General features: G+C 40.4%; 1 protein-coding gene across 1 annotated transcript; it reads left to right on the forward strand.

The window, feature by feature from the left end:
* The first annotated feature begins 251 nt into the window (after nucleotides 1–251).
* Nucleotides 252–11,913, forward strand: LOC121158965 (transport and Golgi organization protein 1 homolog). The gene is made up of 13 exons (XM_040983951.1): nucleotides 252–270; nucleotides 1,192–1,280; nucleotides 1,695–1,799; nucleotides 4,098–4,158; nucleotides 4,324–4,462; nucleotides 6,300–6,398; nucleotides 7,133–7,193; nucleotides 7,299–7,334; nucleotides 7,411–7,478; nucleotides 7,594–7,685; nucleotides 8,994–9,067; nucleotides 10,525–10,678; nucleotides 11,760–11,913. The coding sequence occupies exons 1-13, from the start codon at nucleotides 252–254 to the stop codon at nucleotides 11,771–11,773; spliced, it is 1,011 nt and encodes a 336-aa protein (XP_040839885.1). The 3' UTR covers nucleotides 11,774–11,913.
* Nucleotides 11,914–13,383: the final 1,470 nt, after the last annotated feature.

The raw sequence follows: 13,383 nt of genomic DNA on the forward strand, positions 1-13,383 counted from the left end.
ACTTGCACTGACTTTGGCCTGGCTCAGCTCTGGTCATTATGTCCACTTGCAGAGTGTAGCAGTGGGTAATAAATCTCTATCCCTCCCTCCTTGTAACTTCTTTAAAATTAATCATTGAAGAAAAGACAAGATCAGAACCTATTAAGAAGCTTAAGGCTTAGAGAAGAACCCAGTTCTGTTATGATAATATTCTGCATGTTCTGACCTCGTATGGTCAGAATTGTTTAATGCCATGCCAGTGGAGAAGCAGCATGAAGCACAACGAGGAGGGTGAGCTGAATGCAGGTTTTACAAAACATAACTAAGCCCAGATCACTGGGATGTAGCAGGCCTAAAGTGCTAGTGTTTATTTTTTAAAATGTATTTTATTTGAAACAGAGACATTTCTTTTAAATACTGGTACTTTCTCCCAATGGCCCAAATGATTGGGCACATTTCAGGACTAGAGCCAGGAACCAGAATATTTTCCTGGATCTCCCACTTGTGTGTGTGAGCCCAACCATTAAGGTTATCTTTTGATGAATTTCCAGGTATAGTATCAGGGTGCTGGATGGGAAGTGGAGCAGCCAGGAGTTGAACCGACACTCATATGGCATGCTGAAACTGCAGGCAGCAGCTTAATGTAGTGTGCCACGGCGCCATGCTCGATGAACTTTCTTAGGTGTGATAGTCACTGGGCTGCAGGACATCACTGAAGCTGTTGGAGTTCAGCGACTCTTTGGCTATTCCTTCTATGGAAATTTAAGCAGTGACTACAAGTGATGCAAACCTCGTGAAATTTTAACCTTTGTGGAAAGGACCTATTTATCTGTTTCGTAATTACAAGACAGAAACCTAGGAAGCTAGAGATCTTGGAGTCTTCAGTTTCACCTCTGACAAAGACAAAGCTGCTTGAAATTATGGAATTTTCTAAGAAAAAGTGTCAACTTGCAATAATGACAAAGTATTTGAGAGAAACCATTGTGTTTCCCCAGAGTTCATACTACTTTAAATAAGGGTATCATTGACAGTTGGTTGTTATACTTTATTAGTTTTTTGGATTTAAATTACTATAATGCTTTCATCAGACCCAGAAGTAAAACATAGCAGTTACTTACTGACCACAGTGTTAGACAATGAGGAGTTTCTGCTAGTATAGTGTGCAAATTCATACTCTTCATAATCTTATATTAAGTTTTTATTTCCTTTTAGTTAACATGCAGCAAATTTCTCAGAATATCAACAATGGCAAGAAGAAAATAGAAAAACGTATACAAAAAAATTCTGTTTTGGAACAAAAGGTATCATTAACTTTTTAACTGCTAAAATTTTCGTGTTTTTACTTTGAATCCATTCCACCGCTAGCAGTTGGCTACACCCAATTTCTACCCATTGTACTATTCCATAAAATCGATTTAAAGTGTCACATGCAAATCCAACTTCCTGCAAAGTTTTGCTCTGTTCATTCATGTAATAAACCACAATGGAAGATGTTTTTGGTTGAGCCTTAATTAACATTTAAAAAATTCTGATTTCTTTACTATTGTGTATACATACATATCAATAAATCAAAGAAATGTCTCCATGAAACCGAAGAGCAGAAAGAGATCATCTTTTATGAAGCAATGACATTTAAGATAAAACCCTTCACTTATGTGGAATTGTAAAAGGAAGTAAAAAAATGAATGTTACTGATTCAATATGTTTTATTGAAGGATGATGTACAAAAATGTGACAATACTGAAAATCCGTTGAATGAACAGATGCAAAGCACACGTAACCTGAAATTTGGAGAACAGAATGACAAGGATAAACGCTTGGTAAGAATTTGGTGTCTAGATTTTATTATAATTTGGCTCTGAGCTATTTAATTCATTGAATGTGTTAGATGGTGCATTTTCTTTTGCTTTTTATCAGAGTAAAAGAATAGGAATATGGAGGAATAAACCATTTTACAACTTTGTTTAAATATTTGTTTTTATTGGAAAGGCAGATATACAGAGAGGAGAAGAGACAGAGAGGAAGATCTTCTGTCCGATGATTCACTCCCCAAGCGGTCGCAATGACCAGAGTGGAACCAATCCGAAGCCAGGAGCCAGGACCCTCTTCCACGTCTCCCACATGGCTGCAGAGTCCCAAGGTTTTGGCCTTCCTCGACTGCTTTCCCAGGCCACAGGCAGAGAGCTAAATGGGAAGCAGGGCTACTGGGATTAGAACTGGTGCCCATATGAGATTCTGGTGCGTTCAAGGAGAGGAATTTAGCTGCTAGGCTACTGTGCTAGACCCAAACCATTTTACATCTTAATTTGAATAAGTATGTTAATTATCACAAAATTCATCATTATTATGCAAGATACAGAGAAAAACTTAGAAAATGAATGATATGTGAAGGAAGATACATAGGATCAAATTTAAAAGTTCCCACTCAGCCCAGATGTGGCAGTCCAGTGGCTAAATTCTCCCCTTGCAAACTCCAGGATCCCAAATGGGCACTGGTTTGTGTCCCAGCTGCTCCACTTTTCATCCAACTCCCTGTTTGTAACTTGGGAAAGCAGTTGAGGATGTCCCAAAGCTGTGGAACCCTGCACACACATGGGAAACCTGGAAGAAGCTCCTGGCTTCAATTTGGTTCAGTTCCAGCCATTGTGACCACTTGGGGAAGCCATTGTGACCAGCAGATGGAAGATCTTTGTATCTCCTTCTTTCTGTAAATCTGCCTTAGCAAGAAAAATAAACAAAAAGTTCCCACCCTTCTTAATGCTCAGCAAAAAAGTCAGGGAGACCTGACTTTATTTTTATTCTCTAATAATTCATTAAGAAAACTGTTTCATTAAAAAGTTCATTCAACCTTCTTGATTTGAATATTTACTCCATATTTGCCCTATCTTTCTCAGTCATCTCTCCTTATTTCCTGAAAAGGGGGTTTATTAGTGCCACAAAGTAGTTTTGCTTCAGTGTCTTTCCCTCCTCACTTTCTTATGTGCCTGACATTCTCCTATTCCCAGTTTGAATTTGTTACACGCCTATAAATTGTAGAAGTAGCCATGGGAAATGCATGGTTGATGCTTCACCTTTGCAGCTTATCACCTAAGATTTCCTTGGAATTAAAAATACAGTTAAATTCCAATACAGAAGTCACAATTCCCAAGCCGAGGCTTAACTGCTGTGTCAAATTCCTGTTGCATTGTATTTTGTTTCACTCCACTTTTTCTTTCATTTCTTTGCTTTGCATAGATAGTGGAAATAAGGATTCCCACTGAAAATATGAAAAAACTGATTTTTAAAAGATTTATCTATTTATTTATTTATTTATTATTACAAAGTCAGATATACAGAGAGGAGGAGAGATAGAGAGGAAGACCTTCCATCCGATGATTCACTCCCCAAGTGAGCACAACGGCTGGTGCTGTGCCAATCTGGAGCCAGGAGCCAGGAGCATCCTCCAGGTCTCCCGTGTGGGTGCAGGGTCCCAAGATCTTGGGTCGTCTTCAACTGCTTTCTCAGGCCACAAGCAGGGAGCTGTATGGGAAGTGGAGCTGCCAGGATTAGAACCGGTGCCCCTATGGGATCCAGGTGCGTTCAAGGTGAGGACTTTAGCCACTAGGCCACGCCGCTGGGCCCGAAAGAACTGATTTCAATGAAAACCTCAGTAATTTCAGAGGTTTTTCTTAGTAGTTGGTACATAACTTACATTGCATACCGTAGGTTTGATGAGAAACATTTCATGTTTTTAGAGATAAAATTGATATGATCTCTATGTGGAATTTTGTTCTTGGAAATAATCAGACATTAGAATACTTTCTGTAAGATCAAGTTACCTTTAATGATGCTGATTCCAGGGAAGAGAAACTATTGTCAAAAAAGGAACAACAACAAAAATACTTGGCTGAAGGATCTAGTGTGAGCAGGCAACAAGATGAACCACATTTTTGAGACAGTAACTCAGGGAGCTGAGCAATGTTTTCCTTTTTTATTAATTGTCCAAAATAAAATTAACATTGAAGTTTGACATAACATAAAATTAACTATTGAACAATTTTCAATATACATTTCTGTGGTGTTAAGGTCATTGAGATTGTTGTTCTGCAGCCATTTCTAAACTGTCTTTTCTCAAAAAGCTGTTAGCGGCCGAAGATGGAATCAAGGATTTACAGCTGAGAACCTTGAGGATTCTGGGAGGTATGTTGCTTCACAGAGAGAAGGCGTCTCATGGAGTATCAGGGAGATGTGGTGGGGCAGGTGGAGACTGGCTTCTTGCTTCGAAGAACTTTGTTCTCTCTCTCTTCCTCTGTAAAGTCCTTTGGTTCATATGCACAGACACAAAGAAAACTTGTATCTTTTCAGAAAATAAGAAGAACCTGGAAATAAACCATAACACATTTCAGTCTGTAAAAGCAATATGGAAATCTGAACTCAAACTGTTGGACATGAATATGAACAGTTTTTCTGAAATCTATAAACTGAAAATGGCAATTGCTGAAAAGTAAGGTGGCTCTTAATTGATTTGATCATATGTATGTAAATTTCAATGAAAATTGTGCAAGTCTATCTTGCCTTTTCTGAAATATGTATTTGTTTTTTCTGTTTATCTGTTTGCCATGTCCTCTTGTCATTTATTTATGGGTACTGAAAATACTACTGCTAGGATTGTTCATGGCTCTCTGCATCCTCTCAAGTCTATACTGCTTGTTGCTCAAATCATATTTTGTCGACCCATTTGTGTCAAATCACTTCTTATTCAATTCCTCGCACTGAGTAAACCATTAGTAGAAAACGTTGATGTCTTGCTTTAGAAAACATGAGAGCTTGCTTCAGGCAGACTAGCTAAGTCACTCATCAGCTGAGCACATCACCTTACTCTCGACTCCTTCAAGGCCAGAACAGTTCATGTCTCTCTATTTTTAGTATGCCATTCTCCTGAGTGTCATGCAAAGCCTGTAGATTTTTAGGGTCACCTTAAATGGAAAACCCTGAACTCCACTGTTCTCCTCTGAACCCACGAATGTATACAAAGGCTGCTCATCTCTCCTCCCCATGGCCTAGAGAATTCTCTTATCTCCAAATGCCATGTTGATGTTATTCCTAAGCTTACTTCTTGCTCTCACATTTCCTTACTGCTGTATTAGCAAATTTGATACATCCCATCATATGTCTCATGTCAGCCCAGCGTTTCCTACTGTTATTAGGGGGTACCCAAGACTTCACTCTCAACTTATCTATGTTCTCTCTCTCCTTTTTTTAAATTTTGATGATCTTTACATAGTTGATTAGGGCTCAAAGGGTCAAGAGCTACAGAAAAGTGGGTAAGACCTTTGTTTTCACATTCTCTTTTTCCTTCCTGTATCCAAAAGCAGAACCATTCTTGTCACCTCCCGTGACTCAGATTTCTTCTGAAGCCTGAGACATAGGTTGCTTTTATTCTTAATAGTATAATTTTTTGCACTAAAGTGTGGGCTTTGTTAGGGTTGTGCTCTATTGTGTTTCCTCAACACCTAAAATCACAGTCACTGCATTAAGGTCACTTCAGGATGAATTTTCCGAAGGATTCTAGGGGTTGAACGAGATAGCTTCATCGACTCCATTGTTTTGTGCCTGCTGTAATGTTATGAGAAAGGAGACTCTCGACCACGGTCTTCTGTTGCCTGTGCTCTCAGGAACACTAGTCAATCTAGATGCACTAGAGCTGAGGCAATTGAGCCGTAATTACATTTCTCCAGGAGCTGGATTACCAATGGGCTGAAGCTCAGGACATTGCCAGCACTGAGATTTTTTCTTGTCCGTGCATCATATTCCCAGCTGTACATGACACCCCTTCATCTTATCAGTGCCCAGTTATTGCAGGGTTAGTGACCCCCAATCCTGCAGACCAGGCTATGCCATGATACTATGGCACATCCTGAGAACCAGGTTTCTCCACGGGTAAAGGCAGACAAGTAAAAATCCTTATCTCATCCTAATGGAATCAGTTGTGATGAAATGATTTGACCTGGTTTTTCACCTTGAAAGGAAATGAGCATTTATCATGTCAAGGCCACAACTAACCAGGGAATGCCACAGGGGCTATGAATAGTCTTTCACTTATAGGTAATGAGTAGGAGTATAGACTTAAGCAGAGATGTCTGTGATCCAGAGGCCTTACTAGCTGGCCCGTGTGACTTCCCTCTGTCCCTCCACAGCAAGCTTCAATTGTACTGTGTGGGTCTGTGCATTTTTACAGAGGCTGTGAGGGGATTTTCACGTGAGCCCTCTGATTGCTAGAATGTAAGATGACAGAATTTCACATGTATTTCTGGGAAATGTGTATTTCTTTCCCATTTTAGGAAATGGTCAGAGAGACAACAAGAGTGGATAGAAAAGCAGAGGATGCTATCAGCAAAGGAGGAAAATGTGAAGCAGGCTGAAGAAATACAGAGCTACAAGTGAGTTCAGAGATTGAACAGCAACTCCAGAAACACTGGTTGGAATGAAACTATAACTACTGTTCAAGAGATGTGCAAATGATTAACACAAGATCATACAACATATCTTAAGTTTACAAATAACTAAATTATATGTTTACTGCACATTTTCTGATTACAAATGCTGGCTTGTTTATATGGAAACTCAATTCATACAAACAATTTGAGAGTAGTGAGAATAATAACCCTTAGAATGACAATTTAGGATAAAATAGATCAAATCCATTAAATTTTCCCCAATTCATGCACTTACCAAAGAAAAATGATTTTTCTACAGGGTGGCAATATGCCTCCTCAGTGCCTTAGCTAACTGGTAAGTTGGTCTCACCTCACAGAGGTACAACTCCAGCTCCAGTGCTGATATGGGCAATAGGAAACTTGATCTTTATGACAAAAGGTACTCAAGGAAAACCTAGGAAACATAAAAATGTCTGGAACAAAGGAAATAACATTGCAGTGAAACAAGAAAACAGACTTGGTAAGAAGGTTACATCAGCTCAGAACCCTGTGTGCATGAACATGAGAGGTAAGAAAAATGATAAAATACTAGATTGCAGCAATGGTGAAATATTTTTGACATCTGCGAGTAAGCTGTGTAAGGGTATAGTTTCAAGGAAAAGAAAACATGAGAACATTATTTAAAATCTTAATCAAGATATCACACCTTATCTAATGAAAATGATTCTAAATCACAGGAGAAGACTGAACGAACTTCAGGCTCAGCAGCAGCAGCAAACCCAGACCTTCAGACAGGAGGTAACCTTCATTCTACCCAGCAGTAACAAAGCCCTTCAGCTTTAATGCAGACACTCAAGAGGCCCCGAGAAGCCCTGAGCTGCATTTCTGTGTTGATCTTTGTAGGTTGCTGTTCAGAAACAGAGGGCTCATAACATGAAGGTAAGAGCGTTTCTTGGTTTCTTTCCGTTTTGCCCAGTTTTCCACAACTGAACATGCTTGTATTTTCCTCTGATAGCGCAAGGCTCAAGCTTTGGAGAAGCAGTTGACGGTACAGAGAAGAGAGACTGCACACTTAAGACACAGGTGCAGGAAGAAACAGATATGTTAAGGGTGTTTGTGATTTACGACTTAGGGGTTGAATGTCAAAGAACTTGTTCGTGTGTGTGCTCTAATCTTAAGCCCATCATTTATCCTCAAGATTGGAAATACTACATGTACAGATGCGGGAAGAGAAATACAGGCGCCAGAAGCCAGTCCCAGTGGAACATGCCTGGGAGAACTCTCCGAGAGGTAGGAATGGTGGGAAAGGGTGGAAGCTTTCATTCTTTTGAAGAGTCTACCCTTTTCATTGCTGGTTCCGGGAAGTGAGCCTTGTTTCACGATGAGAATGCCATGAACTTGGCAAAGAGAAATCATCGTGCCACGGGGTGGCAGCATGCTTTCATCCGGTGTCCTGGTCAGATGGCTTTTTACTGGAAGGGTAGAGCTCAGATCCCAGTGTTGCTGGGGACTTTCTCCTGCCCATCTGACTCTATTTATTTTTAACTGACAAGGAGGTATAGAGGAGAACTAGGTCAGCCCCTTCTGTGACTTTGAGTCAGTGATGGAGGCCTTATTTGTGTTAAGAAGAAAAGCCGTCGCAGTATTTGAAAATAAAGGTTGCATGTCCTGATGAGAGAGGCAATTTTCTTGACTATGTTCCTGTAGTAATATTGTACAATCTCTGATTTTACACTCGGGCATGGGTGCTTTGTTTTATTGTTTTTTATTGTCAACTGCAGAACTGCATCAGTTGAATTTTATTTCTATGTAATTATACTTTTCTAATGTAACAATAACTAAGATTTTAGTAACCCAATAAAAGGCCTTTTCTTTTTGTCATTACTACAACTATTAATATATTCTAGACCATCTTAATTTATGAACAGTCACTTCACACCTGATCACATCAGGAAGAACAGTTACACGTGGATTAATATTTGCAAAAGTATTCTGTGGCTTAAATGTCCAAGATCTGTTGATACTCTGTATCCAAGAGTATACTTAAATTAACATTTTCTCTCTGTGTTAAGTAATTTAATTTCATATTTACTTGGAGTTCTGAATTATCATCAGTGAAGAAGCTTGTGCTTAAAACCACTGATATAGGCTAACTGGGTACAATCATCTTTCACCACAACATGGCCTTTCCACTTGTATGCACAGATCTTAGGAGGTACCTGGTAAACCCTGTGTGTCTGACAAGATACACAACACGGTTTTCGAGTGTCAGGTGTTGAAAACGCGTTTGGATGTTCTGAACAGAATATTAAGTCAAACTCCACGGGCAATCACTGTGGTACAGCGAGTTAAGCTGCCGATGGTGCTGCCTGCATTCTGGGTCAGTGGAATGTCTTGGATTGAATCATGCCTCTGCTTCCAACGCAGCTTCTGGCTAACATGCCAGGGAAGCAGCAGAGGAGGGTTAAGTGGTTGAGTTCTGGGCACATGTTTTAGTCTTGCTGTGCAAGAAGAAGGAATTTATCTTTGTCTTTAAAAAAAAATAAGTGGACATTTTCAGCAAAAAGAACACACCCAGTTTTTTTCTTGACCTTTTAGCAGATCCAGGGACTTGTGCAAGCAGTACGAAGAATATTGGCTCATTCCCTGCAGAGAACACTAGGAAAGGAAAGGTAAATGTTGTGGCCAATTTTGTTGTAATGATAACAGGAAAACCGATCATTGTGCACAACACACGCTCCTCTGTTTGCTGGCATGTGTGCACTGTGATGTATTTGCTGTGTCTTTACATTTACAAGAAGTCAAGTCTAAACCCAAGGGTCTATCGGCTTCTTCCTTCCAAGCCTGGCATTGTTGGTGGTGCTTTCACCTTGAATGCTTAGAGGCTGAAGTGTGATGTGCTGGGAAGCTTCTGGGACTCACAGGAGGATGGTGGCTGCAACCTCCAGACCATGACACAGCGTCTCCTATTCAGCTACTTCACCTTGTGGAATAGTCAGGTCCTATTTAGGTATTGGAATAAAATTACACATTTTGTTTTGATACAATTTTGGACATTTTCTGTTTTCTGGACCCATGGGGAACATAAACTTTCATCTTGTAAATTTTTTTGTGTGTGCTGTGGGAGATGTTCAATACCCTTGGACAAAGAAAACCACTGTCTCATTTCTCTTGGTAAATGGGTTATGCAGACAACTATGTATGGATGCTCTCCACAAAATATACTGAAGTTTCAGGAATCACATATATGTAATAGTAAATGTTTGCTTGCAGTAATAATGCAAACTGACCCTCTGTAATTACCTGCTGGGGCAGTTACAAAGAGCATCAAACGATGTTCCCATAGGCAAGTTGTGGCATGATCTGTGTAGGTGCTTCAGTGGTGACTTTCTATTCCAATGTCACAAGATAACTGTAGTTTGAACTGAAAACACATTTTGTTTTTATTTTATCCCCACCTTCATTGCCTGCAAGATAAAATCAGTTTGCAACTCTCCTGCCTGTGAATTAAGTGGCTGTGATTACCTAACTTCCATGGGTAACAGGCTTTCTCTCAAAACACATTCCTGGTTTCCCTGCACAACAGCAGGAATCCACATTGCCCAAGAGCTGTGTGTGTCTTGATGCAGCAACTCTAGAGAGGAGATCCTCAGCCTGGGAAGGGACAGAGAAGGATGACAGGTTCACAGGGCAGAGCTGGTTGCCAAAGGAGAATGTGTGCACTTTGCCATCCTAATGATCCCTTTTTAATGTACAAGGAACAGTCTGTGAATGATATGAGGAGGTAGATTAGGATTTGTCACCGACATAGGAGTTGTCTGCATGGAATGTGTATATTTATCATTTGCCCATGACCCAGATTTTCCGGGTCAGGCCCCATCTTCCTACATATGCAGACATAAACAGCAATTTATACTAATAGCAGTTCATTTTTGTGACTTCCCTTTACTCCTCAAACTGTTGGGAATCAGTGGGAGAGAAGCCCTTAATGGCTTGAAGTTGCTTATTCGAACCCTGGTGGAGGGGAAAGTACCAGGGAACGTCACTTGTTTTAAGTGATTCAGTTTGGGTGATATTGGTGATGCCCATTATATTAATATATCTCAACATGCCAACTTCTGCTCTGCAGGTCAACATGGCTACAGGAGGGCCTCCTCCTTTCCCAAAGTCGCCTCACACGGTCTACTACATGGGTGGCCCCAGGTCGTCATTCATGTGCTATGTGCCACCTCCTCCAGTCTGGTGGTCTCCAAGACCTCTACCACATCTAGCTCCAGAGTTTGGTATGATGATCAGCACAAATGAACAGACTTGCCAAACGTATCCATCCTTTATCTCGTTTTGATTAAGAAACAAGATGTCCCCTTGGTCATGCCAGGGTTTTTATCTGAGGGCCTTGTAACTACGCTCACATTTCTAAGGACACTCCAAGGGGCTATACCACAAGCCCGCATTGTTTCAGGCAACAGGTGTCTGTTTAGACGAAGACAGGAAAGGTTTTCAGAAGCTAGAAATGGTAATTTTGCAGATGTGTACAAAACATGACTGGGGAGTCACATGCCCAGCTGAGTGAAAGGGAGACATCCCTGGCTTTCAGTGTCTCCATGACACAATGTCACAGGGCACACTCCTGGTCAGAGTCCCCTTGTTGCACTAAGGCCATTTGTCACAATGTGAGGGAAGGGGAAAGGACTGAGAATTCTAATGGGTTAGGGTTCTCGATCATGGGAGTGAACACAAAGCAGATCCAAAAAAATTCAACCTTGTCACGAACTGGTTGCCTGTATGCATCAACCCAGCTCCTCTGCCCTCAGCTGCCTCTGTTTCACATTGGATGTGACTCTGTGCCCCTGCATTCCCAGCTCCTGACGCTATTACTTCCTGGAGCTGCCTCACAGCCTCAGCTATCTTCTGCAATGTGGGCATACTAAGGGTTTCTGAGGCTATTTGGAGCAGGAAGAGGTTTAATCCATGGGAAGAGTACCCTACAAATATCTGGCAAATATGTTCCAATGAAATCTCCACTGCCATCAGATCTCCAAGAGATGCCAAGCATATTAAATAAGGCTGAGGGTGTAATAGCTCACACTAGAGGGTTTTTAAAAATTCTGTGTTTAATAAAAAAGTCAAAGCCCCACTCTTCTCCTACTAAAATGCAGACCCCACAAGAAACAGACAATGATGAGAGTGTAGGAACAGGTTATTAGCACAGTGGCTATGGCCTTTGTTTTTCATAGTGTAAAGACTCACAGATTCAGCTGACATGAAAATTTTCATCAGAAGCCCACATATAGAGGACAAAACGAAGAGGGGAGGAATAAGAGTAAACATGGTGAACTAACTGCAAAATCTTCTGCTTTCCAGGGGAACCATTCTAGGATTGGAACAGGAAACCATATCCTGAACAGGCCTGTGAGTCACATCTTATGTTCATTTTCTGGATGTTTTCCTGACTCATGAAGCCTCCTCTGTTCCATCAGCCTAGTGTTTTCCCTAATAAACTCTTTTGTGATTATGCCTTTGACTAAGTGCTTGTGGGAGGGGTGAACACCCCACAATGTCTACTCACACAATTCAAACACAGCCTGGCCACAGCATCCATTGGTTTGCTTATGAGATGGGGCTGGGGACGGAACTAACTGCAACCACAGAGCACACCGTCATGCATGACAGACTGAGCCAGATCCTGCACTGGCTGGCACACACAGGAGTCAGCTCTGGGGTCACCTCAGGCAAGGTTTATCTGGGACCCTGCAATTGGACCACTGCACTCAAAAGTCCAAGCACAGGGAAAATCATAGGATCTCTGGTCTGACCTTGGGCTGTGTGTGTCAGAACCTGGCCTCCTTGGTTGCTGAAGTACATGCAGTGGACGGCATGCCTAGAGGCCCATAGGGGACATGACAGATCGTTGAGACCTGCAAAGGGTGTATACTACCAGGCAGGGCAAAAAAAATTGCACAACAAATCTTGACAAACATGGCTGGCTGCTTTCAGAAAAATCAAAATATTTTGAATTAAGAATGCTTTCTGCCACATGTGAGTTTTTCAGTCAGAACTTCTTCACTGGATTCCTGCATATATATGTGTGCATGCATATATGTGTAATCCATCACAGAGGAAAATTGCATTTAAGCCAACTGGAAGGCATCTATTTGAAATCTTAGATAAATAGGTGCAATAGAAAGTCACAATAGAAACTTCTGTATTGCTCTGTAAATTCCAAAGCTATTTATTTTTGATGGGCAATTTAAAATATTTGCCTGCATGGCAAACCTACTGGATACTAACTTTTCTTTTTTTTTTTTTTTTTTTTTGCTTTAAGATATGCTCAGACTTCCACGTATCAAGGAAATACAAATAAAAACCACATTAAGATTCCATCTAACTTACGAAAAGCAAAAATTAAAAACTGTTCAGTAAATAAAACCATCTACATATGAATGTATATTAAAAACAATTAGTTAAGAAATTAGAATATTTTTAGCTATTTTTTAATGTAAAACAAGTATACCTTGTACTTGCAGCCTGGGTACAGGCGATCCTGTTGCACTGAAAATGCTACGACTCCAACCTCTTCACATCTACAATATCATGATGATTAATGCTTATCATGACTTCTAGACACTACAATAACCCTCAGTGACTTTTAGATCATCAAAAAATTAAATAGGTACAATTTTAATCTAGCTTTATGTAAATATATTTTTAAAAATTTGTAGTCTATCAATATATATGTGAAAATTTTCTAACACAAAGTGTTGTTCCTTTACTACTAATAAATAGTAGAAGCTTTGCCCTGATTGATTGCTCAAAATAGGATGAGATGTAAATGTTAAAGACACACAGTCTATTTAAAACAGACTCTATACTACTAAATGTAGCAACTTTTACTCAGCAGCCAACTTGCATATGGCAATCTTAAGAAAAAGCTAACCCACCTGGATTGGTGATGTCAGCAGTTTGCAGTAGTAAGGATCCTCCCTGT

The sequence above is a fragment of the Ochotona curzoniae genome, unplaced genomic scaffold (assembly GCF_017591425.1).
Source record: "Ochotona curzoniae isolate NIBS_2020 unplaced genomic scaffold, NIBS_Ocur_1.0 contig_4064, whole genome shotgun sequence".
NCBI lineage: Eukaryota > Metazoa > Chordata > Mammalia > Lagomorpha > Ochotonidae > Ochotona > Ochotona curzoniae.